Source organism: Petaurus breviceps, unplaced genomic scaffold, assembly GCF_028583685.1.
Source record: "Petaurus breviceps papuanus isolate PSGF00001 unplaced genomic scaffold, PetGlider_PUasm1.0 78, whole genome shotgun sequence".
NCBI lineage: Eukaryota > Metazoa > Chordata > Mammalia > Diprotodontia > Petauridae > Petaurus > Petaurus breviceps.
In genome coordinates, this window is record NW_027186502.1 from 4,201,157 (window position 1) to 4,228,613 (window position 27,457).

At 35.8% G+C, this 27,457-nt stretch overlaps 1 protein-coding gene across 11 annotated transcripts in view; it reads right to left on the bottom strand.

Moving 5' to 3' along the window:
* EPS8 (EGFR pathway substrate 8, signaling adaptor) overlaps window positions 1-27,457 on the bottom strand; it is a 258,356-nt gene that overhangs the window by 59,660 nt on the left and 171,239 nt on the right. For all 11 annotated transcript variants that reach the window (XM_069106138.1, XM_069106137.1, XM_069106135.1 and 8 more), the window contains 7 exons: window positions 25,109-25,191; window positions 22,608-22,744; window positions 19,354-19,427; window positions 17,855-17,981; window positions 13,253-13,341; window positions 11,423-11,497; window positions 3,576-3,724 (listed from right to left, as the gene is read on the bottom strand). In XM_069106138.1, coding sequence (XP_068962239.1) covers window positions 3,576-3,724; window positions 11,423-11,497; window positions 13,253-13,341; window positions 17,855-17,981; window positions 19,354-19,427; window positions 22,608-22,744; window positions 25,109-25,191 — 734 coding nt within the window. The remainder of the gene's footprint in view (window positions 1-3,575; window positions 3,725-11,422; window positions 11,498-13,252; window positions 13,342-17,854; window positions 17,982-19,353; window positions 19,428-22,607; window positions 22,745-25,108; window positions 25,192-27,457) is intronic.

Below are 27,457 nucleotides of genomic sequence, written 5' to 3' on the forward strand. Positions count from 1 at the left end.
AGTCCTCAGTTCTGCTTTACTCTTCCATACCTCATGCCCCAACCACCACTTGTGCCCCTAAGACATTCACGTTTACAGAATCATGGAATTTCATGGAAGATATTTAACTAGCTACTCTGTCCACCCAATATTTGAAAAGGAATCCTCCATTCCATGTGTCTACAAAGTGGTCCTACAGTCTTTATTAGGAGTGGGGGAGAACCTGTGAGATAGTCTATCCCAATTTTGGATAGCTTTCATTGTTAAGCAGTTTTTCCTTACATGAAGTATAGGTTTGCCCCTTTGAAATGTTCATCCTCTGCTCCTACTTCTGTCCTATGAGCTAAATAAAATAAATTGAATCCATTTTTCACTCAGGGGCAGCTAGGTGGTGCAATGGATAGAGTGTTGGCCCTAGAGTCAGGAGGACCTGAGTTCAAATTCAAGCTCAGGCACTTACTAGCTGTGTGGCCTGGGGCAAATCACTTGACTGTGTTTGCCTCAGTTCCTCACCTTTAAAATGAGCAGAAGAAGCAAATAGTAAACCACTCCAGTGTCTTTGCCAAGAAAATCCCAAATGGGTTCAGGAAGAATCTGGAATGACTAACTAAACAGCAAATAACAACAAATTTCCAACTCAGAATAATCCTCATCAAATATCTGCTCTATCTTTTGATCCACATCTGATAAATTGCCAAGCCTTATTGGTTTTATCTCTACAGCATTTCTTCTGTTCATCTATTTCTCTCAACTCAAAAGGCTACCACCCCAAATCAGATACCCATCTTGACTAGATTTCTACAGAATGCAGTGGGGCTTTCACCTTTCTTTTCCTGGATACAATGTCTCTTTTAAAGAAGTCTAAGATCATACTGATTTTGTTGTTGTTTCTAATTGCATATTGTGGGTTTCAATAATTTACTAAAACTCACAGATCTTCTCAAGTGAGGTAAGATCTGTGGGCTATAGTGAACTATAAACATAAAAGAATATCACAAAAATGAAAATGATTCTATCTTAAAAGATGGGAAATGATTGGCTACTATCGTAAGAGTAATTTTTGAAACAGCCTCTAGACTGATTAGTTACAGCAAAGGTCAAAATCAACACTAAACCAGAAGTAAGGATAATGACTATAAGACAATGTAGTAGGCAAATATACTCGTTCTGCTTTATCTCTTCAAAAAAGCAATTGACATTAAAAAGAAGAAATGGATAAAAATCTTAAGTATGATTGTCTTCATTTCCTACAGAAATTTAACTAATGTCATGAACAGACTTAGGGAAGCCAGAAGAGTCTGGAAAGCACTTCAAGCCAAAAATATTTGATTTCTTTGCCAGATGAAGAGATACAGCAGCCAAAGCCGACACTTGTTTAGAATAAAACTCATCTCTAAAACTTTATGGAGGAGGATAATGGAAAATAACAAGCAGTATTTCTCAGAATACTACAAACAGGAGTGGCAAAGAAAGGAAGGAAAGAAAAAAGTCCATTAAGAGATCCAAGTATTCCAGTATCTCAAGTGGATAAAGAGATAAAACTGGAAGGTTGTCTACAAGATGGATGAAAAATGTAAAGGACCTGTCAGTATTTCTATGAATCCATTTTAATCTGTTCAGGCAATGGAACTACCATATTTGAATGTAAAATGTCAATGGAAGGGATCTGTCAGTATTTCTATGAAATCTATTTTAATCCTCTCAGACAGTGGAACTACCACATTTGAACTGCAAAAAATGTCACTTGGTGGGATTTTTGAGGAAATAAACATGGTACTTAAGTAAATTAAGTTGTTAAGAACAATTTGATGAGACCAAATACATCCAGGAGAAAATATGTTGGGTACTCTTAAGATACTTTAAAGGGGATATTATACTGGATGTGTAGAAAGCCAGTGAATAGTATTGCTTCTGGAAGGTTATTATCAACAACTACCTATATATGAGTACTTTCTCATCTCTGTGAAGCCTTTATGAACATGAGCTATACATGCATTGAGGGAATCCTAGAGAAAAAACAAAAGAATGGAATAGACAGTTTTTGAGAAATAAATTTAATCAATGCCCTTTTGTTTTTATACCTTAAGTCATTTTTTAGGAAATACTTACCTTCCTCTTACCCTAAACCCTTTCATGTAAATAAGAAAAGAACAAAGCATAAACACCTCATACAAAAACTACATCTGACACAATACACAAAACTCTGAGTAGAAAATTAGTCCCTTATTTTTACAGCTTAAAGAAGAAGCTGTGTTTCAGTATCTGTTCTTTAGGACCACCACTTTTTTTTCCACAGCTGCTCAGAGGTCAGCTTTCCTTTAGCTATCCCTTCACTCACATTCTCGTAATCATTGTGTGTATCATTCTTTTAGTTCTGCTTATTTCATTCACCCTGCATCATAAGTCTTCCCATGTTCCACTGAATTCTTTATATTGATTATTTCTTTCTGCATGATAATATTTCATTATATCCATAAACCACATTTCATTTTATGTTCATCTATTCCCCAACCAATGAGTTTCTGCTTTTGTTACTAGATCTTGGCTATCATAAAGTTCTGTTATGAATATTTTGAAATATGTTGGATTCCTGTTTCTGCTGGGTCTAGAACTGATTTGTTAGTAAGAAGAGAAGAGCTGTATTTTTGTGGTGGTTGCAAAATTGCAGAGTTTTCAATAATTCCAAACTGATTCCTGACACAAAAATCCATCACTTAAACAATAATATTCTTTCCATGAGGCTACATGGCTGCAATTCACAAACTTCCAACGAATATGAATTATACCTGACAGAAAGGGAAGTGGAGTGATGCATGGTGGACATGAGGGGGCTGTAGCATATTACTAATGATAACTGATGGACAAAAAGTGGCAGAAAAAATTATCAACCAGGAAATGTATGATGGGAAATGGAGCTCAGTCATCTATTAATAACTAGTCATCTATTAAAAAAAAAAGATGCACAATCTGAAGGCTACAATTGCACCTGTGAAATGTGAAAAATAACCTAGAGGACTGACATAATATTGGAAAGTTTCTGTGAAGGATTTTTAGGATCACACAGTTCCACATGGATGATAGCACAGATCCACTGAAGTGTAATATAATTACTGTTTCCCCGATAATAAGACACTGTCTTATTAATTTTTTTGGAAAGAAAAACACCAGAGGGCTTATTTTCAGGGGAGGGCTTATGTTGTCCTGCCTCAGCTCTCCTCCGCGGCACTGCTCTCAATGGCGCCAGCAAGCAAATCACTGGGGAAGAACAGGATGACGCGCTCACTGCTGCAGTTCTGATTGGATGCAGCTCGGAGCGCGGTGTGCATTTCACCGGGGGCGGGGGGGATGGTGCATACAGAGGGTACCGTAATGTAGCGTGTAGCGCAGGGGATCACCTTCACTACAGTAGCAATCTCAATAGGGCTTATTTTCGGGGGAGGGCTTATTTTAGAGGAATCTTACACAGTAAGGGGAGGGCTTATTTTCGGGATAGGTCTTATTATCGGGGAAACACGGTATCTTGTTGACTTGGCTCCATGATAATGGTATTTTAAAACCTTAGTTATTTAAAATGCTAAATTTGTATAATTCTTTACCTGGGTTTCAACCATGTTTCTCCCAATGACACCCACAGTTGCCTTTCCTCAACATGGACAGTGTGGTTTAAGAAATCAATTGCATCCTTGGTCAACAGAGGGCTGAGTACTGTACTAGCAAGTTCAGGACCTCCAGTTGCCTGTACCACCTAAAAGAACGAGAATTTGTTTTTCAGGTTAAAAGTACTTCTTGTAGAGCCACAGAAAAATCCATATAAAAATCAATGCATTTTTTTCATACTCTATATTCTCCAATCTGATCTTGTTTAGATGTAGCACTGAAACAATTACCATATGTCCTAATCTAGTTCACTTTGGCCTAAGAAAATAAAATGAAAGATTAATTTTCTTTAAAAGCGTTGGTGGAATCTGCCTATTGATTTTTATATAACTGTTTCCTTTGTGAACTATATTTCTATTGTCTGATGGTTCTAAGCTATAATAATTTTACCGCAGAGATCTCAACTGACAAACCCAATTAAGTCAGACTTAAGAAATACAGTCTTGAAATTAATGCTGGAGAGAGAAATAAAGGTCATGTTTAGAGTAGCTGTATATGTCTCTTTGCAACAAAAAAATAAACAAGGTAGAAAGTGCAAAATAACATAAGAAGGAGTGCTTATATTTTAACAATCTGAATCTGGAACAATCTTGAACCCTCCTTGCCCCCTCACCTCCCCCCCGACCTTTCCTGCCATTCCTGACTTATTATGCTCAACAGTATAAGAGATGAGGGAAAATCTCTATAGGTTGATTTCTCTGATAAACATCATGATAATAATTCCTAAAAAACTGTTTATCAGCTTTCTCTTAAGATAGAAACAAGAATACTTTTTGACAATTATTTCTTAAGAATTCAGGAACTTTTTATCATGTATTGGACCATGAATTAAAAAGGAAAGATGCACTCTGGAAAGCCTCCAGATAGAAAATAAACTTTAGGGGGCAGCTAGGTGGTGCAGTGAATAGAGCACCAGCCCTGGAGTCAGTAGGGCCTGAGTTCAAATCCAGCCTTAGACATTTAACACAAAAATTAGCCATGTGACCTTGGGCAAGTCACTTAACCCCAACTGCCCTATCTTCTCCCCTCAAAAAAAAAGAAAAAAGAAAGTAAACTTTAGCAATAGTAAAACACATGCAAGCACACATCTTTGGTCATGTGTGTGCTTCTACTGACTCAGAATCTGACCTTGACTTGATAAAGCCAGATTGATCTGATCTCCCCAACTTTGCATATGAGCATTGAATTTCAAGCCACACACATGCATTTTATTGCTCTCTTTTGTTTTTTAAAGTTTTGTAATTTTACAACATGGTTATTGTTATGAACAAAAGGAGGCTCTTAAAAAGCATGCTTCCAGGGGGTGGAGCCAAGATGGAAGAGTAAAAGCAGGAACTTGATTGAGCTCATCCCCCAATCACCTCCAAATACCTGCAAAAAAATGACTCTATACAAATTTTAGAGCTATAGAACCCACAAAACGAGGGAGAGAAACACATCTCCAGCTGAAGACAGCCTGGCAGGCCGGCAGAAAGGGTCTATTGCACCAGGCTGGGAGAAGAGTGCAGTCCTGCATGGGCCAGCCCAGCCTGGGCTGGCACAAGCCTCAAGGGACTGAATCACTGGCATTTTTTACTAGGACGGATGATAGAAGGGAGGGAGGATTGGGGGAGGGGGTAGTCAAAAGCAAACACTTTTGAAAAGGGACAGGGTCAAAGGAGAAAACAGAATAAATGGGGGGTGGGATAGGATGGAGGGAAATATAGTTAGTCTTTCACAATATAGCTACTATGGAAATGTTTTGCATAACTATGCATGTATAACCTATATTTAATTGCTTGTCTTCCCAGTGGGAATGGGTGAGGAGGGAAGAAGGGAGAGAATCTAGAACTCAAAGTTTTAAAACCAAATGTTAAAAATTGCTTTTACTTTCAACCAGGAAATAAGATATACAGGTAATGGGGTATAGAAATCCATCTTGTCCTACAAGAAAGTAAGGGGAAAGGGGGTAAGGGGAGGGATATGCAGGAATTTATGAAAGGACATATTGGGGAGAGGGGTATTCCATATGCTTGCCATCTTGGGGTGGGGGGTAGGGGAGAAATGGGGAGAAAATTTGGAACTCAAAATCTTGTGGAAATGGATGTTAAAAACTTAAAATAAATAAATTGGGGGGGGGCATACTTCCATTACTATTAGAAATATTTCAGCATCTCAATGGAAAAGTCAGGTATTTCAAGTACACAATGAAATAGAATGAGTAACTTGAAAATGCAAAGGGAAATTTGGGTCAAAAATGAAAAATGTCAAGAACTGAGAAACTATTAACACAGACTATACTAATTAATACTAAAAAACCAAGTAAAGATCTTCAGTGTGACCTGAAAGCTGACAGGATTGTAATTGATTTCTTTACAATGCATTGTAGGCTTCCTTAAGTTGAAGGAACAGTGGACTAGCAAATAATGCAATTTAAAAGCAGTTCTGAAATTATGAAAAAAAATGTTTATTGTGGGTAAGTATAATAATGACATTGGAAAATGGTCATTTTTTACTGACAGTTCTCTATTTTATTCAAGGCTATATCAAAACCATTGTCAAAAGAAGTTTGGGTGAGTCTGTCAGATCTGGACATTTTCTTTGGACTGCAAAATGTCCACTCCCAAAAATATCCTGTGGAAGTTTTCTACTGGGTTTAGAATTCTTGTCCCCATTAAGAGAATGATAAACATTGATAGACTGATATAAGGAGAATCAGAATTGCTCCAGAATTATAGAAATGTCCAAATGGAAATGGACTATTACATCAAGCCTTGCATTATGCCACCCATCATAAAACATGACAATATTTAGCTAAGATCTATAGATTAACATGCTTCAGTGAGACCTGGGAACTTGCCTGGTTAAAACCCCATTCAAAAATCTATGGGCTATAATTAATGCTAGACTTGAAAGTATAGATTAGTCATCAAAGATATACAATTCAAATGTGATAATTGTGCTTTGATGGTAAAGATTTAAAGAGTATGTGTCAAAACCTCATGAATTCCATGGTAAAACTTGTAAAAACCAATTTATTTTAGCCAATGGAACATATATCGCATATTAGAAGCTTTGTTTTAAGATATAAAAAGTTGTGAGGTTTATATTTATTATTTATTTATTTTTTGAGTTGATTTATTATATTTTATTTACTTTGTTCCACTTAATTGGCACACCACTATAACTCACTGTATTTTGGACTTAAACCTATCCTGCTGATAAGGTCACCCATGGCTTCAGTGGTAACCAGGATAAGAAATAGTATTAAGGATTTATAAAAGCAAATTAAAATGTGCAAATTACTTTATATGTTATTTCATTTGATCCTCACAAATAACCTTGTAATAGATGTTATTATTATCCATATTTTACAGATGAGAAAACTCAGACTGAGAGAGGTTGAGAGGTTAAATGATTTGTCCATGACTAAGACAACTAATAAGTGTATTAGTCAGTTCTTGCTGAATCCAAGTTTCCCACTCTATTCCCTACACTATCTTGCTGCTTATGAGAGCTGACGGAAAGCTAAAATAATAGGTTTAACAAAAGGAGCTGAAGCTGGAGGGAAAAAGAGAGAGTTCATACCCGTATTCCTAGTACATGTGGGATGGGAAGCACATTTTCTCTCACAGATTTCATTAGTGCACACAGAGATGAAGATAAACAGGGATGGCAAAAATGTTATGTCCCAGAAGCTTATGTCTCATATGCCTCTCAGACTCAACAGGTCTAAGACAGTATTCATTCTATCTCCCAAAACCTCCCCCTCTCCCACCTTCCCTATCACTGTTTAGGACACTACTATCCAACCATCCAGGCTTATAATTTCAGTGTCACCCTTTATTCTTCTCTTACAGTCATTTTACACCCAATCTGTTGCTAAATCTTATCATTTCAACAACATCTTTTGTCTATCTGTCCTCTCCAACTACACAGCCACCACCCTAGTTCAGATGCTCATTATCTTATGTCTGAGGGTAGGTCCTGATTGGTGCAAATGATGAATTGTGGTCATATTTCCCTCCTACCCCCCCTTCAATTTCATACTACATATTTACTTTAGACTGGAACCAATTGCTATATTTTACATATTTATAACTTCAAATATTGCAAATCAGAATGTACAAGACTACTTTATAGAACTCATTATTTGCACTAATTAGGTCCTTGCTTTATTGTAATAGCTTCTTGTTTTCCCTTTGTCTCAACTCTTTCTCCTCTCTAGTCCATCTTCCACTTATTTCCCAATGTGGTCTGTGCTTTAAATATAGGTCTGACCATATCAACCAACTCCCTGCCCTGCCCCCCCCCCACACACACTATTCATCCAGTGGGTTTAAAATTCCTCTGCCAGGCTGTTAAAGCCTTTCATAACCTGTATCTTTCCTACTTTTCCAATCATCTTACAACTTCATTCCCTCCCACATACTTTATGATCTAGCAACTCTGTCCTTGAAATTCTTGGCTCCATCTCATCTCCTTGTTTGCTCTGCTACTCAAAATCAGGACTTCACCATCATTTCTTGAATAGCCCCACCTTCTCCTTTCCCAGCCCTGTCCCATTTTTAAGCTCCCTTTTGCTTGTTTTCTTTCTCCCTTTGAATGTAAGCCCCTTGAAGGAAAGGACCATCTTTACTTTTGCCTGTATTTGTATCTCCAGCATTTAGCATGGTGCCTGGTAACAAGTAAGCACTTAAAAAATACATGCTCCTTTGTCTTGTCTCCTGCCCATGTGCTTTTTCACTGGTTATGACCAATTCCTAGAAAGATTTCCCTCCTCTTCCTCCACTTTCTGGCTTGATTTCCTTCAATATTCAGTTCAAATCTTAATTTCTGCAAGATGCTTTTCCTGATCTCCTTCTATAGTAGTAATACTTCCCTCTGAGATTACAAGATTATATATCCTGAATGTATATTGTTATTTACATGATTCCTTCCCCATTAAAAGGCAAGCTCCTGGGGGCGGCCAGGTAGCACAGCGAGTAAGAGCACTGGTTCCAGTGTTGAGATGATCTGGAGATCGAATCCCGGCCTCAGACACTTAGTACCCACCCAGAAACACCTGGCCATGTAACCTTGAGCAAGTTACTTAACCCCAATCACTTAGGGGCGGCCAGGTGGCTCAGCGAGTAAGAGCACCGGCTCCAGTGTCGGGATGACCTGGATCAAATCCGGGCTCAGATACTCAGCACCACACCCAGAAATAACTGGCCGTGTAACCTTGAGCAAGTTACTTAACCCTGATTGCTTTAAAAAAAAAAAAAAGACAAGCTCCTTGAGAACAGGGACCTTGCTTCTGCATTTCTTGGTATTCCCAGCACTTGGTATATATGTTGATTAACTGGCTACCAAAAATTCACAGTAGCATTGGTGGCAATGGAAAACCAAAACCAAAGAAGGAGCCCATCAGTGAGGGAATCATTCAACAAACTGTTTCATATGGAATACTATAGCATTATGTGAACTATAAAATATTAGAAATTCATAGAAACATGTAGAAATGGATGCCTAGTGATAAAAGGATAAGCAGGAAAACACCATACACAAATGATTACCATAATGTAAATAAAACAACATGAAAAGGCACCCAAATTTATTTGTTAAGTATAACGATCAACCTTGGTCCCAGAGGAAAGATAAAAAAAACATACTTCCTTTGGAATATCCCTATGGGGCTAGAATGTTGAACATACTGTTAAACACAAGAACTCTGTCAACTGGTTATTTCTAATTACTTTTCCTTATTACAAGGGAGGATTCAATAGGGTAGGAGTAGAGGGTATACTAGGAAATTGTGGTGCAAAATACAAAATGGATCAGCAATTAAAAACATAAAATAACAATATGTTGTAAATATAGTATAAAAAGTTAAGAGTGTAATCAGTAGTTAATTAAACTACTTACAGCATATACATGTTTTAAAAAGAAGCTATTAAGGAGTCATTTTCTTGAGAAAGAGCAAAGATGAAAATGTTTTGCATTTGTTTCAGTGCATGAGCTTTGGCTAGAATGTAGCATAGTTAAAGTTTTTACATGTAGTATCATTCTGTATATATATAAATTAATCCATATTTCAGTTCTTTTTATAGGATGTAGAAAAAACATTGGGGAAATACATAATAAATGTCTTATAGTACAATAGTATTCCACATTCCAGAATTGTTTACAAATCACATGCCACAGAGCAGAGGAGAGATAATAAAAGAAGACCACAATACTTTCAAATGTTTAAATTAAGTATTTTAAAAATTTATTTGAATAACTCTTTCTTACTATATGATAGAACATTTGATTCTACTCTGACAGTAGTACTTAAAATGGTAAGAATTATTTTTAACAGTAAAAATGATCACTAAAATTTTGATGCTGGAGTCACTTATAAAATAATGTAATAAAGTTTTTTCCTTGTCTAACCTGACATTGCCTAGCTTTTATCATTAACTGATTGGGTTAATGAGTTTCCTGTATTTGGAAACTCATAAACTATATTACACATTTTTCACAGCTTGTCTTGTTCCACTTGGGAAAGTAGATGAAATTTTATCTGTTGATTCTTTTTATTATTCAAGTAAAAATGATTACAACTGTAAAAGAAATAATATTGAACTTAATTTAATTCTGAGAAATTCTTTACATTATCTCTCGGATCTATTTTCCTCTCACTGTAACTGTGACTGATGTTAAGGTTCTCATTTCCTCTCACTTAGACTAATATTAATATCCTATCAGTTTTCCTTTCTCTTGTCTATCCTCTTTGCCTTATGTCTTCTATACAGATGCTCAAATAATCCTCCTTTTTCTATCACTCTTCTACTCAACAAACTTTGGTGGCTTCCTATATTAAGGCTATTAAAATACAAATTCCTGATCTTTATATGGTTTATCAGCTACATTTTCCATATTCTAGTTCTCAAATTTTTCAAAGTCTTATCTCATATATAAAGAGGCAACTCTCTGAGAGCATAACTTGCATGGTTAAGTGACAGTCTATCTAGGCAGAAGGAGGTTTCTTACCAAGTGTCCACCACATTCATTAAATCAAAGGCTTAATTAAAAAAAAAACCCAAAAACTCATATTTCACATGCTCAACATTCTATTTTCCATTCTCATTCTGCCTCTGTGCCTTTGCTCATGCTCTCTGCTATGCCACCAGTTCAAATCTGTCAAAGTCCCTCCCTTCCTTCTAGACCCACCTAAGGTGCTACATCCTCCATTAATCCATTAAGTCTTTCCCTGACACTCCAATGTCTGCCCTCCCTCCCATTTTTTCAGTTCCCATTGAAAATGATCCAGGGAACAGGATTTGATCTCAGTGCCTCTCACACCTAGCAGGCATCTATAAAGATACTACACAGAGCTACAAAGGTTGCTAGCAATCAGTACCTTTTAATGGGCCAAAATGGATTGTTCTTATTTTTGCTATCCTTAAACATTCATTAAAATACATTTAACAATAGTTACAATACTTTTTTTTTCCTTTCTTAACTTAAATAAACTCATTTAATTCTCACTGTGAAGTAGCACAGCAGTTATAAGCCTCTTCAGTTAAACTATTTGATTGCACATCTTAATACATAAGCTGACGCATAGAATCTTCAAACCTCTCTCCTCTAAGGAAAATTCCCAACGCACTACTCCATATTAGCTTGTAAAGGAAAAAATATTAAATTTAAATTAGGTCCTACAAATATTTTGGAGGAGTAGTAAAATGACTGTGGTATGGGGTATGGGACAAAGTAGTGGAAAGTAGACCAGGCATCAAGATTCTATAATTCTTTGGGTGATTTGGGGTAAGTCACTTACCATGTTCAATGGTGTGTATAGAAAATGAACCAGATCTGCAGCGCTAGGATTCTGGATGTGAGACTTCAGTTTTGCCTAAAACAATAAGACAACAATTAAAAAAAAATTCTATGCCATAGAGCAGAGGAGAGATACTCAATCCAGAAAGAGTAGGTCAGCATTAAGGAGAGTATATTGCATTGTTAAATTGAAAGAGCAAACATTACTCTGAAGAGCAGATCAATCACCACTTCAGTTATCATCACAATAACCAAAGTTTTGTCTTCTTCAATAAGGCAACATAAGCAGAGGCCGCAGGCCTGGCCCTGTTCAGTGACTGGGTATTCTACCTATACAACTCCCACAGGCTGGAGTCTACTGCTACTCTGCTTTGACTATAGCCTCCCATGACCATGAGGCTGGCATGGAGGAAGAACTACCAATGTTGAGCACTACCCAAGATGAGAGGCTTGGGCACCAGGCTCTGGTGCTCAAGGTAAGGACCTGTCCTATAGTGGAAGAAGGGTCAGAGGACAGAAGGGGCCATATCTGATGGAAGCTGCAAAGCTGAAATCAGCGGGCCTTGGTAACAGATTGGATTTTGAGGGGTAAGGGTAGGAGAGAGGTAGAGGGGTGAGAAATAGAGAGGAGTCATGGATGATGCCTCCATTGTGAGCCTTTAGGTTTGTGGGGATAGTGTTCCCCTCTACGGTAATGGGGAAGGTAGGAGTTGAGGAGGGCTTAGGTGGAAAGACAATGAATTTTGATTTGGACCTGTTTAGTTTTACAGAGAAAATCCAAGTCATCTCTTGTGAGTTTCTTCTCCCTATCCCATACCTCAAAACCTCTCAATATCATCTCTCATTCCCATTCTCTTTTTTGCTGTAACTTCTGATGAAGAGCTGGTACTCTCAAGGCTAACCCCTTTAATATTTATGCCCTCTACCAATGGGAACTAACCCTCTTCAATTCTCTCTCTCTCTGTGTCTATAATCCTAATAATCTCCCTTTCAAAAAATCCTAAAGAAAACTCATTTTTTTTCATTGCTTCCATTTCCTATCCTGTTATTAACTTCTCAACCAAGCCCTTGTAATTTGGCTTCTGACCTCATTACTCAACTAAAATACTTTCTCCAAGGTAACTTTCAAAAGCATTTAACTTTCTCATAATATGGCTCCATATGAATTTTCAGGCTTATTTTATATTATTCACCTTCATGTATTCTATGTTCCAGCCAAACTGGGCTACTTGTTCTCCAAACTCAAAACCCAGTCCCCTACTTCTGTGTCTTTAAAGGTCGTGCCAATACCTGGAGCTCATTCTCTCCTCACCCTTACCTTCTAGAAGCTACAATTTCCTTTACAACTCAGCTCATGTGATTGAAAGTGTTGAAAGTATTCTTGCCCTCATTGAATAATTATGTATAAGTTTGCTTGCATGCTTTATGCCCCTTGTAGGATGTGAGCTCCTTGAGGACAGGAATTGTTTTGTGTTCTGTCTTTGAATCCCAAGTACCTATTATAGTCCCCGGTACCTAATAAATATTTGTTAGGCTGGATCTAATTGAATTGGGAGAAATAATTCTTGATGGCTAATTCCATTTCTTAAATTGAGTATAATCTTATATAAGATGGTCAGCAAAGTAAAAAATAACATGTATTACATTTTTTAACCAAGTTATACAGATCAAGCTTCATCTCTATGCTTTGATCAAATATGTAAAACAAAACTATTAATACACATGTTTCTTACAACTTATTTTTTTAAAAATTTCTTCACCAAATTAATGAATGTACAATGTTCCTTCTTTCTCTTATTTGTACCATATACATAAATGTCTTTCCACTTACCAGGAGGTTAAATCCATGCTTAAATTTTTGGAAGCAGTCAAAAAATTCATCAGGAGGTGGTGGTTTTGCTCGGAGTGTTAACACACCCTCTAGGGAAATAAATTTGGAGACAAATTTCAGATATTAATTGAAAAAACAACCCAAAAAGGCTTTTTGCTACACATATTTAATCTAAAACCTAGTTGCTACACCTTCTCTCATGATGTAACCAAGTACAAGTTTATCAAAAGTTCATGAAACAGAAGTTTTCATATCTGCAACATAATATAATAGATGCAAAACTATTGTTGTGCAAAAGATAATTTGTTTCTTTTCCATAGTTGCACCAACATGGAGTTTTGTTCTTTTGTTTATTATGAATAATTGCTTTAGTTATGTATTTATATACTTAATTAATACTGTAATTTTCAATATAATTTTTATTATTTTAATAATTTGGTATTTGACTGAAGCATATTTGGCCATTTACTTTTTGCTCTCCAATTAGGCTTTTGTCTATTTTTCCTATTTACCCTTATTGAGGACTATTTTGATTCATTTATTCATTCATTTTTAACAAGAAATGTCAAATTTTCTTCATATCATGTAGTTCACCTCGCAGAATGAAATGAACATGTTAAACCACACTGCGTCATCTATTGGGTCTGAGTTTTTCACTGTCTCTGGGTTGACAGAAATTTGGCATTCCACTTATACCATTATTCTACTCTGAATGTGATCTGTTCAAAGCAGACTGAATTCTGAGACCTTGAATAAACAGTCATTTAATGGAAGAGGTGATGTGGTACATGAAAAAGAGCAGTGGGCTAGAAATCAGGAGAGATCCAGCCTTGTATCCTAACCTCGACAGTAACTACTTTTACAACAATAGCAAAATAGGTTCTTTCTGAACCTCAGTTTTCTCATCTGTAAAGCAGAAGCAATACTTACAGCATTATTTCAAAAGGTTGTGAGGAAAAGCTTTGTAAATCTTAAGGGCTATAGAAATAAACTGTCACTGTCATTACTAGTAACACAACAGTCAATGATATGGAATTTTAACGATGTCAATGAAGACGTAATGAGAGAGAATGGATCATTATGAATTAGAAAACCTACAGACAATTCCAGTCTTAGGACTGATAAATATGAGCATAACAGGATTTCATCTCCTCCCTCCATTTAACCAAATACCATTTGGTTAAAATGAATAACAAGGACATAATGGCCAATGTGAAATTGGCAACTAGGTGGGGGTAGTGGGTAGAGTGTCAGACTTAAAAACAGGAAGACTTGAATTCATAACACTTATTAGCCCTGTGACCCTGAGCAAGTCACTTACTTTCTTTCAGCTTTAGGTTCCTCAAGAAAAATGTGGATGACAATAGTATCTTTCTTCAGGGTTGTTATTAGGATCAAATCAAATGAGATATTCAATACTATGTAAAATCCTCTGCAGTCCTTAACGTTCTACACAAATATAAGCTATTAGCTATCTACTGTCCCTTGATAATTAAAATAATTGAAATTCAAGTAAGATTCACCATCCCAGTGAACATATTTCCTTTCTAGAAAGGAGGGAATGGAGAAATAGAGAAGTCCTATTACAAAGCTTTACTCTGGATTCCTTTTTTCTTCCTCTGGATCTTGGAGAGACAATCTCTAGCTCAGAAGTAGAATTTTCTGGATTTTCAAAGGGAAAAAATCTCTCCTTTTATTTTTAGATTAAAATATTAGTAAATATTAGGGTATTTCTGATGATGAAAGGTTTGCCCCTATCTTTATTCTTCAAGACATGAGTGGTAGTATGGACCTGGGATGATTAAGTATTCATCAAATAAACAACAGAGAAAGAAGCTGGAAAAGTAGCAGAGAGCATAAGATAATTTTACCAAGTTCCTTAATCCTTAAATATATATTTAATGATGACACAGGCTGCTCCCAAAAATTTCAGGAAGTTTTCAAAGAACACATTATGGCTCACCACCCCAGCTCTGGTATTTCTTTGCTTATCTGCACAGAAACTTTCTGTAAGATTCCTATGTACTTTTTTTCTTTTCTTTCTCTCTGTTTAAGCTCAGTTTTGATTTTTTGATTTTCTTTTTATATTTTATGTTTCCTTTTTATATTCCTGTCTTATTTCATCTTTCAGTCCTTCCAGGTCTTACATATACTGTAAGTGTTTCCATTTGCTCCTGAATCTTCTTTTTGGTCTGTTGATAGATAAGGTTTATGTACCAACAGCCCCAATTCTTCTGCACCAATTGTTCAACTAAGGCCAGAAGCTGTTCCTTGAGGCCCCTGCTCACTTTCATTTGCCCAGCAGTTGAATCCATAGTACCTTCTGCTGAACCATACCATCAATCTTTCAAGGCTTCATCCCTAGTTTCACTTAAATATTGGTTCAAATCAATACCTCCCAAATGATCCTTCTTGGTGAATAAAAGGAAAATATACTCCATGGCTTTGGAGCCAAAAACTCCCAGGATTTTCTTTACTGCATCTTGCTCCTCATTGGTGTAATGATGAAGAGGGTAACTGATAGACTTAAACCCACTGGTTACTTAGGGAGATGTCTACCCCAAGCATGTGAAGATGTCACCCTATGGAATGTGGATGAGAACAATTTGTTCTAATGGCCATGAAGGCAGCTGAAGCAGGTGCTGTGGAACACTTAGAGCTTGGCCAAACATCAAAGATGTCATGGGTAATCTACTGCATTCCGGGCTATCACCAGTCATCTTGACTTTTGTATTGCCATTGGACATCAATCATTCTAGAGGAAAGATTGAGGCTGACGACTTTGTGCAACTCTGTCTCACAAAACCCATTCTCTGTGACACTCGGATGTCTTCAGAAACAAAGGAGGAACACAACAAGTAAGATAATGACATGAGCCCATCCCATAACATGATGAGGCAGGGGCTGACCTCCTTCAAAGTGTCCACATCAGGCATCCCAGGAAGATCCACAACTGCAATTTCTTTCTCTTTCCACAACCTGCCTTTTTCAAACAAGTCTTGATCATCCCTTTTGCTGCTTAGTCCTGATTCAGATAATTCATTTTCCAAAGATGCTGTTCCCTGATGCATTTTTCCTAGATCCTGTTTTAGCCACCAAGACAAGTCTCAGTTCCTTTTTCCTGGGGTGCTGGTTTCATGACTACAGCTTGTCCCTTGCTCATGTTGTTAGGAATCCCTCAATTGTAAATAAATGATATAACAGAGGAAAACTAATAATTACGAGTTTTATAACTTGAATACAAATAGATTCCTTTTTTTTTTTGGGAGAGGAAAGACAAAGCAATTGAGGTTAAGTGACTTGCCCAAGGCCACAGAGCTAGTTACAAGTGTCTGAGAACAGATTTGAACTCTGGTCCTCCTGACTCCAGGGCTGGTCCTTTATTCACTGTACCACCTAGCTGCCTATCTCAATATACTTCTGCCATTATCTGGTGCAACTTCTGGTCAGTTTGAGCACTTTGGCTTTACCAGAATGAATAGTCTTCTGCCTCCTCGTCATAGAGCTGAGCTTTGTTATCATTGTTGGGGCAGAGTATACTTGGAACCTGGCTGTGTATGAGGATTCTTTAGTACATTAAAACCTGAAAATACTGTTTAAATTTTTTGCCATTCTAAGTTTCCTTTTAATTTCTTTCCACCTTAGGGTGTGGTTACTATTTTGAAAAGTTCTATATTTATTTGAACAAAAAGAAAATTCTCAATTATTCATGAAGACACTTGTCAATATGAGTATTGAAACCATTTTTTTCTATATTTAATCCAAGTCTGAAACTTTGTTTCATTTGTCATAAGTAAGTGGTAGGGTGTAGACATCTCTCAGATACTGTTTTTCTGACCAAGTCCCTTTGCAATTCAGTTGGTTTTTCCTTTAAATAATCAATTGCTATACCATTGGTTATGTCTAACATAAAATCACAGGTCGAGGATGAGTAAACCCAATATTTCTTCATTTCTGATGGTGTGTTTAAGTATGAGATATCTCCCTTTTTGTCACTGCCATATAACTTTAATTTATCCCTGTCAATTATTGTGATCCTAACTCCTAATATTCTGGGGTAGACTGAAGCATACTAAATTTTATTCAAAGTTCTCATTTCAAAACTGTAGTTGTGTTTCTATTTCACATATTTTCTTTAGGCAACATACTACTGGGTGGTGTTTTCAAATCTATTTTGTCTAGTTTTTCTTTTTATACAAGAATCAGTCTATTTGTACTCAAGTGATAAAATTTGTAATTATTAGTTTTCCTCTGTTATATCATTTATTTAACATATATTTGATCTTATTTTATTAAAATTCAATCCTAATTTTAACATGCACACAAGCATATATATGCCACAGTGCTTACTTACATTTCAAACAAAAAGTCCTGATGCTAATTTGGATATGACACCCTTAGCTACTTTCCTAATTAGAGGTAAGAGCAAACATGAACTCTTTGCAGCAACCATCACAATCCATTCCTATTCTATTTAGGGGTCCCCCAAAAATCAAGAAACATTTACCTGAATGACTTTTTCTAAGCTATGATAGAACCTCATAACTTTTTCCAATCTAGAATTCTTAATGAATTTTAAAAACTAAGTAAAATTTGACTTACCCCCTGGGCCTTTCTTTTTACTTTTCTTAGTCTTTTTCCTTTTAGAAAGCTCAGTAAATGCTTCAGCTGCTTTTTGAAGTTTAGTGATAAAAAATTCAATGTCATCCAAAATATGATTTAAGATTTGCTAAAAAATGAGAAGTAAATTAAAAAAAATTCAGATTACCAAACATATTATTAACCATTAAAGAAAAATTAAGACGTTTATAAAATTTTAGTTGTAGAAATTCAAGATTACCCTGGATTCTAGGAAAGAGAACTTAATAAATATGCCAGTGGTTGAAATTTGATGCTATAATATTTCTAAAGTTTTCTTTTTTGTTTCCAAATGCCATCATGAGAAGTTTTTACAATAACTACTCAAATTATTAGACTTCCATCCAATTAACTCTAATTTATCTAACATATTCCACATATATACAAAATGAAATCACTTGTTTTGACCCTGACCTCTTTTTCCAGTAAGTATTACTATGATAAGTATGTATAGTTACTATTTCTTAGAATGAAAGAAATATGCAATATTATGACAACTTGACAAATATGTCACTTGAGCACAATAATTATCATTACAGAGTTTATGTATGGAAAAAATGATTTAATGACACACCAATATTTCAATGGTTTGAGGGAAATCATAAATCGACTTGGATGTCAGAGGAAGTCCACAATTTTGCTTTTTTTCACCCCATACATACATAATAGGATGTAATGTTTAATTAGAAAATTACAAAGTTTCCCTCTTTTTAACTAAGTTTGAGCATGTTTTCTACACATGTGAAACACAAAGAATGTACTGTATTAATATTACATAGTGTTGCAATTTTACATGCTTGGATTGTGGTAAAAGACCTTCTAATACCAAACTGTACTAGAATGCACAATTAGAAACTATGCTTTCATTGTTCAGGCATTCTAAAATTCCTTTTCTATAAGGAGTCATATTAAAGGTCATACTAAAAGCAATTCCAAACTAATTTTGATACTTGATTCTAAACAAAATTACAATCTACAAAGGTAGGGGATAGAGAAGCCAGATACTAACACTATCCATCTAAAATTTCTCACAAATTAATATTTAATTCTCATTCAATGTAGCTAGATCTGGTCATGAAGATAAAGGAGAAGTAGTATAGTATAATGGATATGAAGCTGGCTTTGGAGTCAGTAAGTCTTGGCTATAAGACTTGACTCTAAAACATATTTGATTGGTGTCCATGGGTAAGTCCATTAACCTCTCAGTGCCCCCAAACACATCTCTAAGACTAACAGTTACAGTCGAATTGTTAATCTATATTGGTGAAGGAAGGTTCCACATAAGAAACTTATCTATACCAATGAAATCACAGGGCCAGAATAACATGGATAAAGAACATCAACATAGATAACTGCCTATAAGAGGAATCCACTCCTATTTATGAAATTATTCTTTAAAAAGATATTTTTTCTTTTAAATCATCTCCAAAATCAGTGTCCCAAAGTTTTCTGTTACTACTTACAACATCCCTGTCAATCCTGGCTGCCATCATTTCAGCTGTTTCTTCGTGTTCGTGATAATTCCTGGGCTTTTCAACTATTGGAGGAAAAAAAGGTAAAAAGCCTGAGTCAAGAGTCTTAGGAGGTACCAATCTATGTAAATAAAAATGAAAACATGAGAGGAAGGAGACATTTGGAAATTTCAAAATTGCCATTAGACATATATAGTTATCAGTCACTAAATATGTTGCAATTTGAGGATCAGCACCCATTCTTTGTCCCCCCACCCACCCATCTCTCCTTTCTCTCCCTTCTTAGTCTGCAGCTAGACAACTAGGCGTCCGGGTTGGTAGAACTCTAGATTTGGAACCAGGAAGACTTAATTTAATTCCTGCTTCAGACATTCACTAGCTGTGTAATCTTGGTGAGTCACTTAATCTTGGCCTTAGTTTCTTCATATACAAAAAGGGAATAAAAATTTACCTACTTTACAAGGTTGCTGTGAGGATCAAATGAAATAACACATATAAAATGTTTATACTTATTGACAAGATGGAAACTGCCAACCACTAACACTAAAGGGAAAGAGTTCATGAGAGACTTTTCTAGAAGAGTGTACATGAGCTGAACCTTGAAAGAAATTCAGAATTCTGAGAGGTATTCTGAGAGGGCTGAAAAGGGAGTGCATTGTAGGCATTGTAGAGATAGCCTAGGCAAAGGTAAGAAGGATAGATAGGATAGTTTGGGGAATTTTCATATGACTTTCAGCCATTTTGGTTGAAATGTGGTTATGGGAAGGGGAATTATGTGAAAAACATCTGGAAAGGGAACAGAATGTGAAGCCATATCATGAAGGGCTTTCATTGTCGACTAAAAAGTTTCTAGGGGCGTCTAGGTGGCTCAGTGAATAGAGCACTGGCCCTGGAGTCAGGAGGACCTGAGTTCAAATCTGGACTCAGACAATTAACACAAAAACTAGCCATGTGACCTTGGGCAAGTCACTTAACCCCAATTGCCCTACCTTCCCCCCTCCAAAAAGCAAAAAAAAAAAAGCAATAGGGTATTTCCGAATTTCTTCAAAAGAAGAGTGAGCTGATCAGAATTGTGCTTTAGTAAGATCATTTTGGTATCTATGTGGAGAATGGATTACAGAGGGGAGAGAATAGAAATAGGGATTCTAAGTAGGAACTTGTTAAAATGAAAAAAAAAAAAAAGAAAATGGTTACAATGGTCCAGGTGAACGGGGATGAGGGAGTGAACAAGGATGGTGACAATGAGTGGAGAGAAGAAAGTAGATACAAATTATGTTGTAGGTATAGGATCAATGAAATCTGGAAAATGATTGAGAATGACACCAAAATTGTGAATCTGTGTGACATGAAGGATTATGGTGCTCTTCAAAACAGAGAAATGAAGGAAGGTTGGAGTTAAGGGGAAGGTGAATTTTGTTCTTAAAAGTTTAGTTTGAGAAGTCAATGGAGCTCCCTCTTGGAGATAGCCAATAGACAGCTGGCAATTTTAAAAAATGGAGTTCAGGAGTGAGCTGAGGACTGGATATCTAGATCTGGGTATCATCTACCCACAGACAATAATTGAACCTTTATAAACTGATGACATCACTGAGAGAGGATATAAACCTTCTAAGATGGCTTGAAAATTGTAGTAGTTGAGCATTCCTTGGATATTGATTTATCTGTCCATTATATGCATTTACATCAATTTTTCATGTATCTTTAAAAGTTTACTTTAAATTTCTAAAAAATGTAAAATGGCTATTCTTCCTTTAAGAAAAACAAAACCACAAAACCCCTCCAGAAAACACACACACACACACACACACAGATAAAATATTCCAAGCAACTATTTAAACAGATTTTTTTTAATTGCCAAGTTTAAGGGAACATCAAGCATGCTTGCCAGAAATGTTCACAACTGCTGAAAATAGAAACTGTCAAAAAATTAAGAAGAGTAATTTTCACGTCTTATTTTATTTTTAAAAGCAGTTACACTAAAGAGCTACTATTTTCATTTATTTAGTTGTAGGGTTTAAATAAGCAACCTCTTAAAATATTTAGATTTCAGAAAGAAAACCCCCTAAAGTGAAACACAACTGAACATAAACTTCCATTTTATAATACATAACACATCAAATCACCCTGCACAGCATTGTTCCTCAATTTGACAAACATGTCATGTTGTTTTATTTTATGTTGCATATTCTACTGGATAATAATCGAATAACATAATTAATAAGCAACATGGCACAGTAGAAAAAGGAATTAACTGGGAGTCAGAAGACCTTGGTTTAGTCCCAACTCTGCCATTTGCTAGCTTTGGCAAGCCCCTCAATCCCTTTGGATCTTAACTGCCTCATCTGTCAAATGAGGGGGTTATCTTTCTAAGGTCCTTTCCAGCTCTAAAGAATTCTAGTGATCCCAAATGCTCTAGTAAGTACTGAATACTATAATTTCCTTTTAACAACTAATTAAAGGTACTAAAATGATAAGATATGTAAAGAGACCTAACATAAACTAGTGGGACCAAATGCTTAGTTACCCACCCCTAATTCTACTATCATCCCTACCTCTTTCATCCAATCATGGTATCATAGATTTAGAGCTGGAAGGAAATTGGAAGTAATCTAATCCAAAACCCTAATTTGCCATCAAAGGAAATTTTCAGTGTAGTCAGAACGGTTTTATTTATTCTGAAGTTAGCACAGAAGCTATGATAATGATAAATGGAATAGAGCGTGAAGCAATTTCTCTCAAGATACTTTGGTATTCTAAAGTTTGCCTGTGGATATCTCTCTAATGGTATTTTTTTTCAGTAAAGTCAAAATCTTTCTTTTCATTGCACCATCAAATTTATCATTTGGTATAATGTAATTTATAAATATAAAATGCTGCTTGTATGAAAATTTAATAGAGAACAATTTACAGAAAATAAGTCACAGTGGATAGAATGTTGGGCCTGAAATCAGGAAGACTCCTCTTCCCAAATTCAAATCTGGCCTCAGACACTTACTAATTGTATGACCCTGGGCAAGTCACTTAATTCTGCTTGCCTCAGTTTCTTTATCTGAAAAATGAGATGGAAAATGAAATGCAAACCACTCCAGTATATTTGCCAAGAAAACCCAAAAATGGAACCAGTCTCAGCATCTGAAAGTTGAGCACTATTATCTAGAACATTACCATAATTCTATTAGCTAAGCACCAACCATTTGCACATCTAGATTCAGCATTCAGTAAAAGCAGTTCACAGAAATACTTACAGTCTCCTTGATCAGCTGCCCACGCTGACCAGGCAGCCACACGGCTTCTAACGTCCACCTGTGTAATGGTCCCTGGGGGAACAGGGGCAGGAGCTCTTGGTGGAGGAGGAATACTGTTGTCAGATTTTGCAATCATCCTAAAAAGGAGAACAAATAAACCCTTTATCATCTGTTTAGAGGACACAGCTATTCTCTGAACAGAGTATCATTTCCCCAACTTGAAAGTTACTTTTGTCAGGCAGCTGCAGTTTTGCTTAACTATTTTTCTTTGTTACAAGTAAGGATTGAGGGGAGGAAGGGTAGCAGGATTTAAGCATATCAGGAAATGACTACGATATAAAAAACAAAATGTGTCAATAAAGCTAAAAAAAAAAAGAAGAAAGCAGAAACTTAACTTTGCCAAGGTCAAAAAAGATCCACTTTTGTTTCAACTTACTGTAAGTATTCTTAATCTGGGGTCCATGAATTTTAACAAATATGTTGATAACCATTTCAATATAACTGGCTTCCTTTGTAATCCTCTATATGTTATTTTATGCATTTAAAAATATTATTCTGAGAAAATATCCATAGGCTTCACCAGACTGACCAACGGGTCCATGACACAAAGGTTAAGTGTCCTTGACATATTTGATACAACTATATGCAGCACCAAAACATCTTAATTCAGGCCAGGAACAAGTCAATTCTTCACTTGATAGTCATAAGTATGTATGTATGTATATACACACACATATATGTTGGTTTATAAAATACTATACGTCCATTTCTCTTGCCTCAGTACTCAAATGCATGTATAGTCATGCAATTACCTAAGTTTACCATGCCTTCCTCTCAAGATCTCTGTACATATGAGCTAGAGAATTCCCTAGTATTAGAAGTTCTTAAGTAGAGAACAGAAGGACTATCTGTCAGGGATATCATAGGAAAGATTATGAATTGAGTAAGGAGTTTTAAAGTCTCTTCTAATTCTAAGATTGTATGACTATGATCTACAATACTCCAGATCTGTAATATCGTATTCAATTATGGATAGAACCTTGCCTAGAAAAAGCCAATTAGATGGTAAAAGTTCTGAAACTATGTCACATAAGAAAACTGAATGATGTGTGGAAGAAAAACGTGATGGAGGGGAGGAGGCAAGATCTTCTCAGTCAACAAGCATTAATTAAGCATTTATTATGTAGCTAGCTGTCTTTGATTATTTGAAGAGTATCACTTGGAAGATGAACTAGACTTACTGGGTAGAATTATCAAATGGCCAACCTTGTTTTGTGTTGGAACCTTGAGTTCCCTGTCATTGATAATATTCAAATAGAGGTAGAAGATCATTTGCCATGAATGCTAAGGGTACACATAAAGGAATTCCTACAAAGGGTGGGAAGTTGTACTGAACAATTTTAAAGGTCCTTTCCAACTCTTAGATTCTATACTATAAACAAAAAACTATATTAACAAATTTGGGGGAATAGAAGAGTCTATAATTTGTTCAATCATAACGTGCTTTTAATATGGAAATAAATATTCAAATTTGAAAGTTTTTTTAAATTAAATTTTAGTTTCAAATTCTCCTTCTCTCCCAACCAATTAGAAGGCAAGAAAAATAAAACTGATTACAAATATGTATAGAAATGCAAAATAAATTTCCAGATTAGGCATGTTCCAAGAAAAAGAAATAGAAGGAAATACACTTCCATCTATACTCTGGATTCATCAGCTCTCTTTTTGCATGTTCCATTATAAGTCTTTTGAGGTTACTAAGATAAACTTTATAATATTGCAGTTATTGTAAAAATTGTTCTCCTGCATCTGATCACTTTACTTTTCACCTGTTCATACAAGTCTTCTCAGATTTTTCTAAAACCACTTCATTCATCATTAGCATAATGGTATTCCATCACATTCATGAACTCCTAACTTTTTTTTAGGCATTCCCCCATTGATGGAAATCCCCTCAGTTTCCAATTCTTTGTTACCACAAAAAGATCTGCTATAAATATTTTTGTATGTATTGGACCTTTTCCTCTTTCTTTGATCTCCTTGGGATATACACCTAGCAGCAGTATTGCTGGGACAAAGGATATGTACAGCTTAATAGGAATTTTGGGGCATAGTTCCAAAATACTTTCCAGGATGGTTTCACTACTCCACAGTTCCATCAACAATGTGTATTAGTATACCTATTTTCTCACAACTGCTCTTAGCCAATCTGATAAGTATGACGTAGTACTTCAAAGTTGTTTTAATTTATATTCTTCCAATTTAAGTGATTTAAGGTATTTTTTTAATATGGCTATTGATGGCTTCCTCTGAAAAGCACCTATTCATATCCCTTGACCATTCATCAATTGGGGGATAGCCCTTATTCTAGTAAATGTGTCTCAGTTCCCTTGCTACAAAGATTTCCCCCAATTTCTTCCTTATCTTCACTAAGTCTAAAAGTTTTAAGGAGATATGTTTTAATTTCTACTAATACTTGATATTGTTTCATATATATTTACCTTAGTGCCTCGGGCCGCCTCTTCTGTTTTCCTCCTTTACTGTCACTAATTGCACTCTCAATGTCTTCACCAATTAGATTAGCCTAAAATGTAAAAGCAGAAATTACCTGGAAGACTTTTTGCTGTTGTTGTGAATGATATTAACTGACTTTTAAGGCTTAGAATGAGGTAGTGCTGGACCAGGTCAGAAAGTTCTGGCTTCAAATCAGATACTTAATAGCTATGTGCACGAAGAATTATCACATCACTAAGATATAAAATAGTCTCTTTCAGTACAAAATGTCCCTTCCACAAACATGGACTATATTCTGATACCACAGCAAAACTGCTGTCCTTAGACATTTGAATAATGATGTGTTCTTTCTTCCACATGATGACCTTTCTAAATATGCATTTTTTTGTTGTTTCAATGTATTGTTCTTGTGGTGAATTGCTATTAAAATGTTTCTCTCTCACTTGTATAATGACAACTTGTTTTTTGGCCACTTTCCATTATCAAAATCCTACTGAAGGAGAGAATGCATTCTTTTACAATATTTATTTCATATAACTACATTTAAAAATAAATTGCAGTGAAATCCTGGAATCATAGCATATCGGAGCCAGAGGTATCATAGCTCATCTTGTCCATCCCCCTCCATATAATATGATTCTCAGGCAAAGATCATATAATAATTAATAACAATGATAGCAATAGCAGTAATAGTAACTAGTGTTTATATAGTTTAAGTTTGCAAAGTACTTTACAAATATTATCTCATTTTAGCCTTATTTAGGGAATTTCTACAAAGGTCTCTTCCATTTCTAAGATTCCCTGATTCTATAAACAAAAATCATATCAAAAAATTTGAGGGAAGAGTCTGTAATTTGTGAACTTGGAGAGAAAGGCAATTTGCCCGGGGCCAAAGAGAGAGTAAGTATTTGAGGTTGTGTATGAATCAGGTCTTCCTAATTTCTAGATGTAACGTTCTATCCACTGGACAGGTTATCTCTACTAGAAATGTCTAGAAACCCTGACCATCTGGATAGGTTTCTGCAGATATAACAGAAGCCACAACAGTGCTAATGGAGTTTTCTATGTGTGTTGGACCTGTTGGGGGGCTCCAGTTAAGTCCTAAAAGTGACAAAGCATGTTAAAACTCCACTTACCACCTTACCACGTGATTCCCTTGAATTAGGGGAGGGCAATAAGAACTTACTGCTGTGTTATATATACCTAACAGAAGTGCTGCTACTGAGACTTTTTAGAATTCTATGTGAGATCTAATATAATTCCTTCCTTCCTATGATCTTTGGAACCTTTAAGATTCATAATGACATAATGACAATTAGATTTATAAACTAATAATTTTGGCACCTGAGGCAAGCACCCTAAAATGTACTCAGGGCAAGCAGTATGACTGACGAGTTGGGTGGAGGGAGACCTTATGACAGACTTCCTGTAGGTAAAAGGCAGAAACCAAGGGAGGCAACAATTAGAGACCAGGTACAGTCTGAGGAAAGAAGGTATTGCCTTTATAATTCAGCTGTTATGATTAATTAGGTACTAAATTAATTTCTTTCTACCTGCTAAGGGAATTCAAATTGCATCAGGGCCCTCTCAATCTTGGCTTCCCCAAGTTCTCCCACTCTAATTATGGTTCAGGTTGTTAAACATATACAGTGGAATGAGGAGGTAGAACATCTGGATGATTTATACCATGGCCCAAACAACTGACCATGGCAAGTTAATATGTGTTGAATAAACTATTACAACTTTTACATTACAACATTACAACTATTACAAACCACATCATATCCTTTATCACCATTACTAAAATCTGGCAATCCTGATCAACAACCTTTAGTATCCAGCCAACTGGATCTTTTACCTACATCTGATTTAATCTATGGTGCCATTTCATCTCCTATGAATCAGCTATAATTTAATATAATCATTGTAATGTTTATTGCTTTAACATATTCAATCATTGCAGAACTTAAATGTGTACTACCAGTCTCAAAAGGTACTAACTACATAACCAGTCAACAAACAACAATCAAAAAATATGCAAATTAGCTGAATGCTATAGGTCTCTTCAAATTGACTTTGTAATAAACTATCTATGAATTCATTCATTTGAATGTCTAAAGAAAATTATACTCATGTAGTCCAATTGAAGCTGTGGGGTCTCTGACTTTAGAGAATTTCAGTAGGAGAAAAGGTAAATGAATTTCTAGAAGACCGAAAAATAAATCAGTGTTTTAACCAAGAAGCAATGAGTACAAAACGGCACAATGAAGGTATCAGAAAGAACATCATTTAGGGAACTCAATTCACAAGACAAGATCCTCAAGGGGAAAGATACC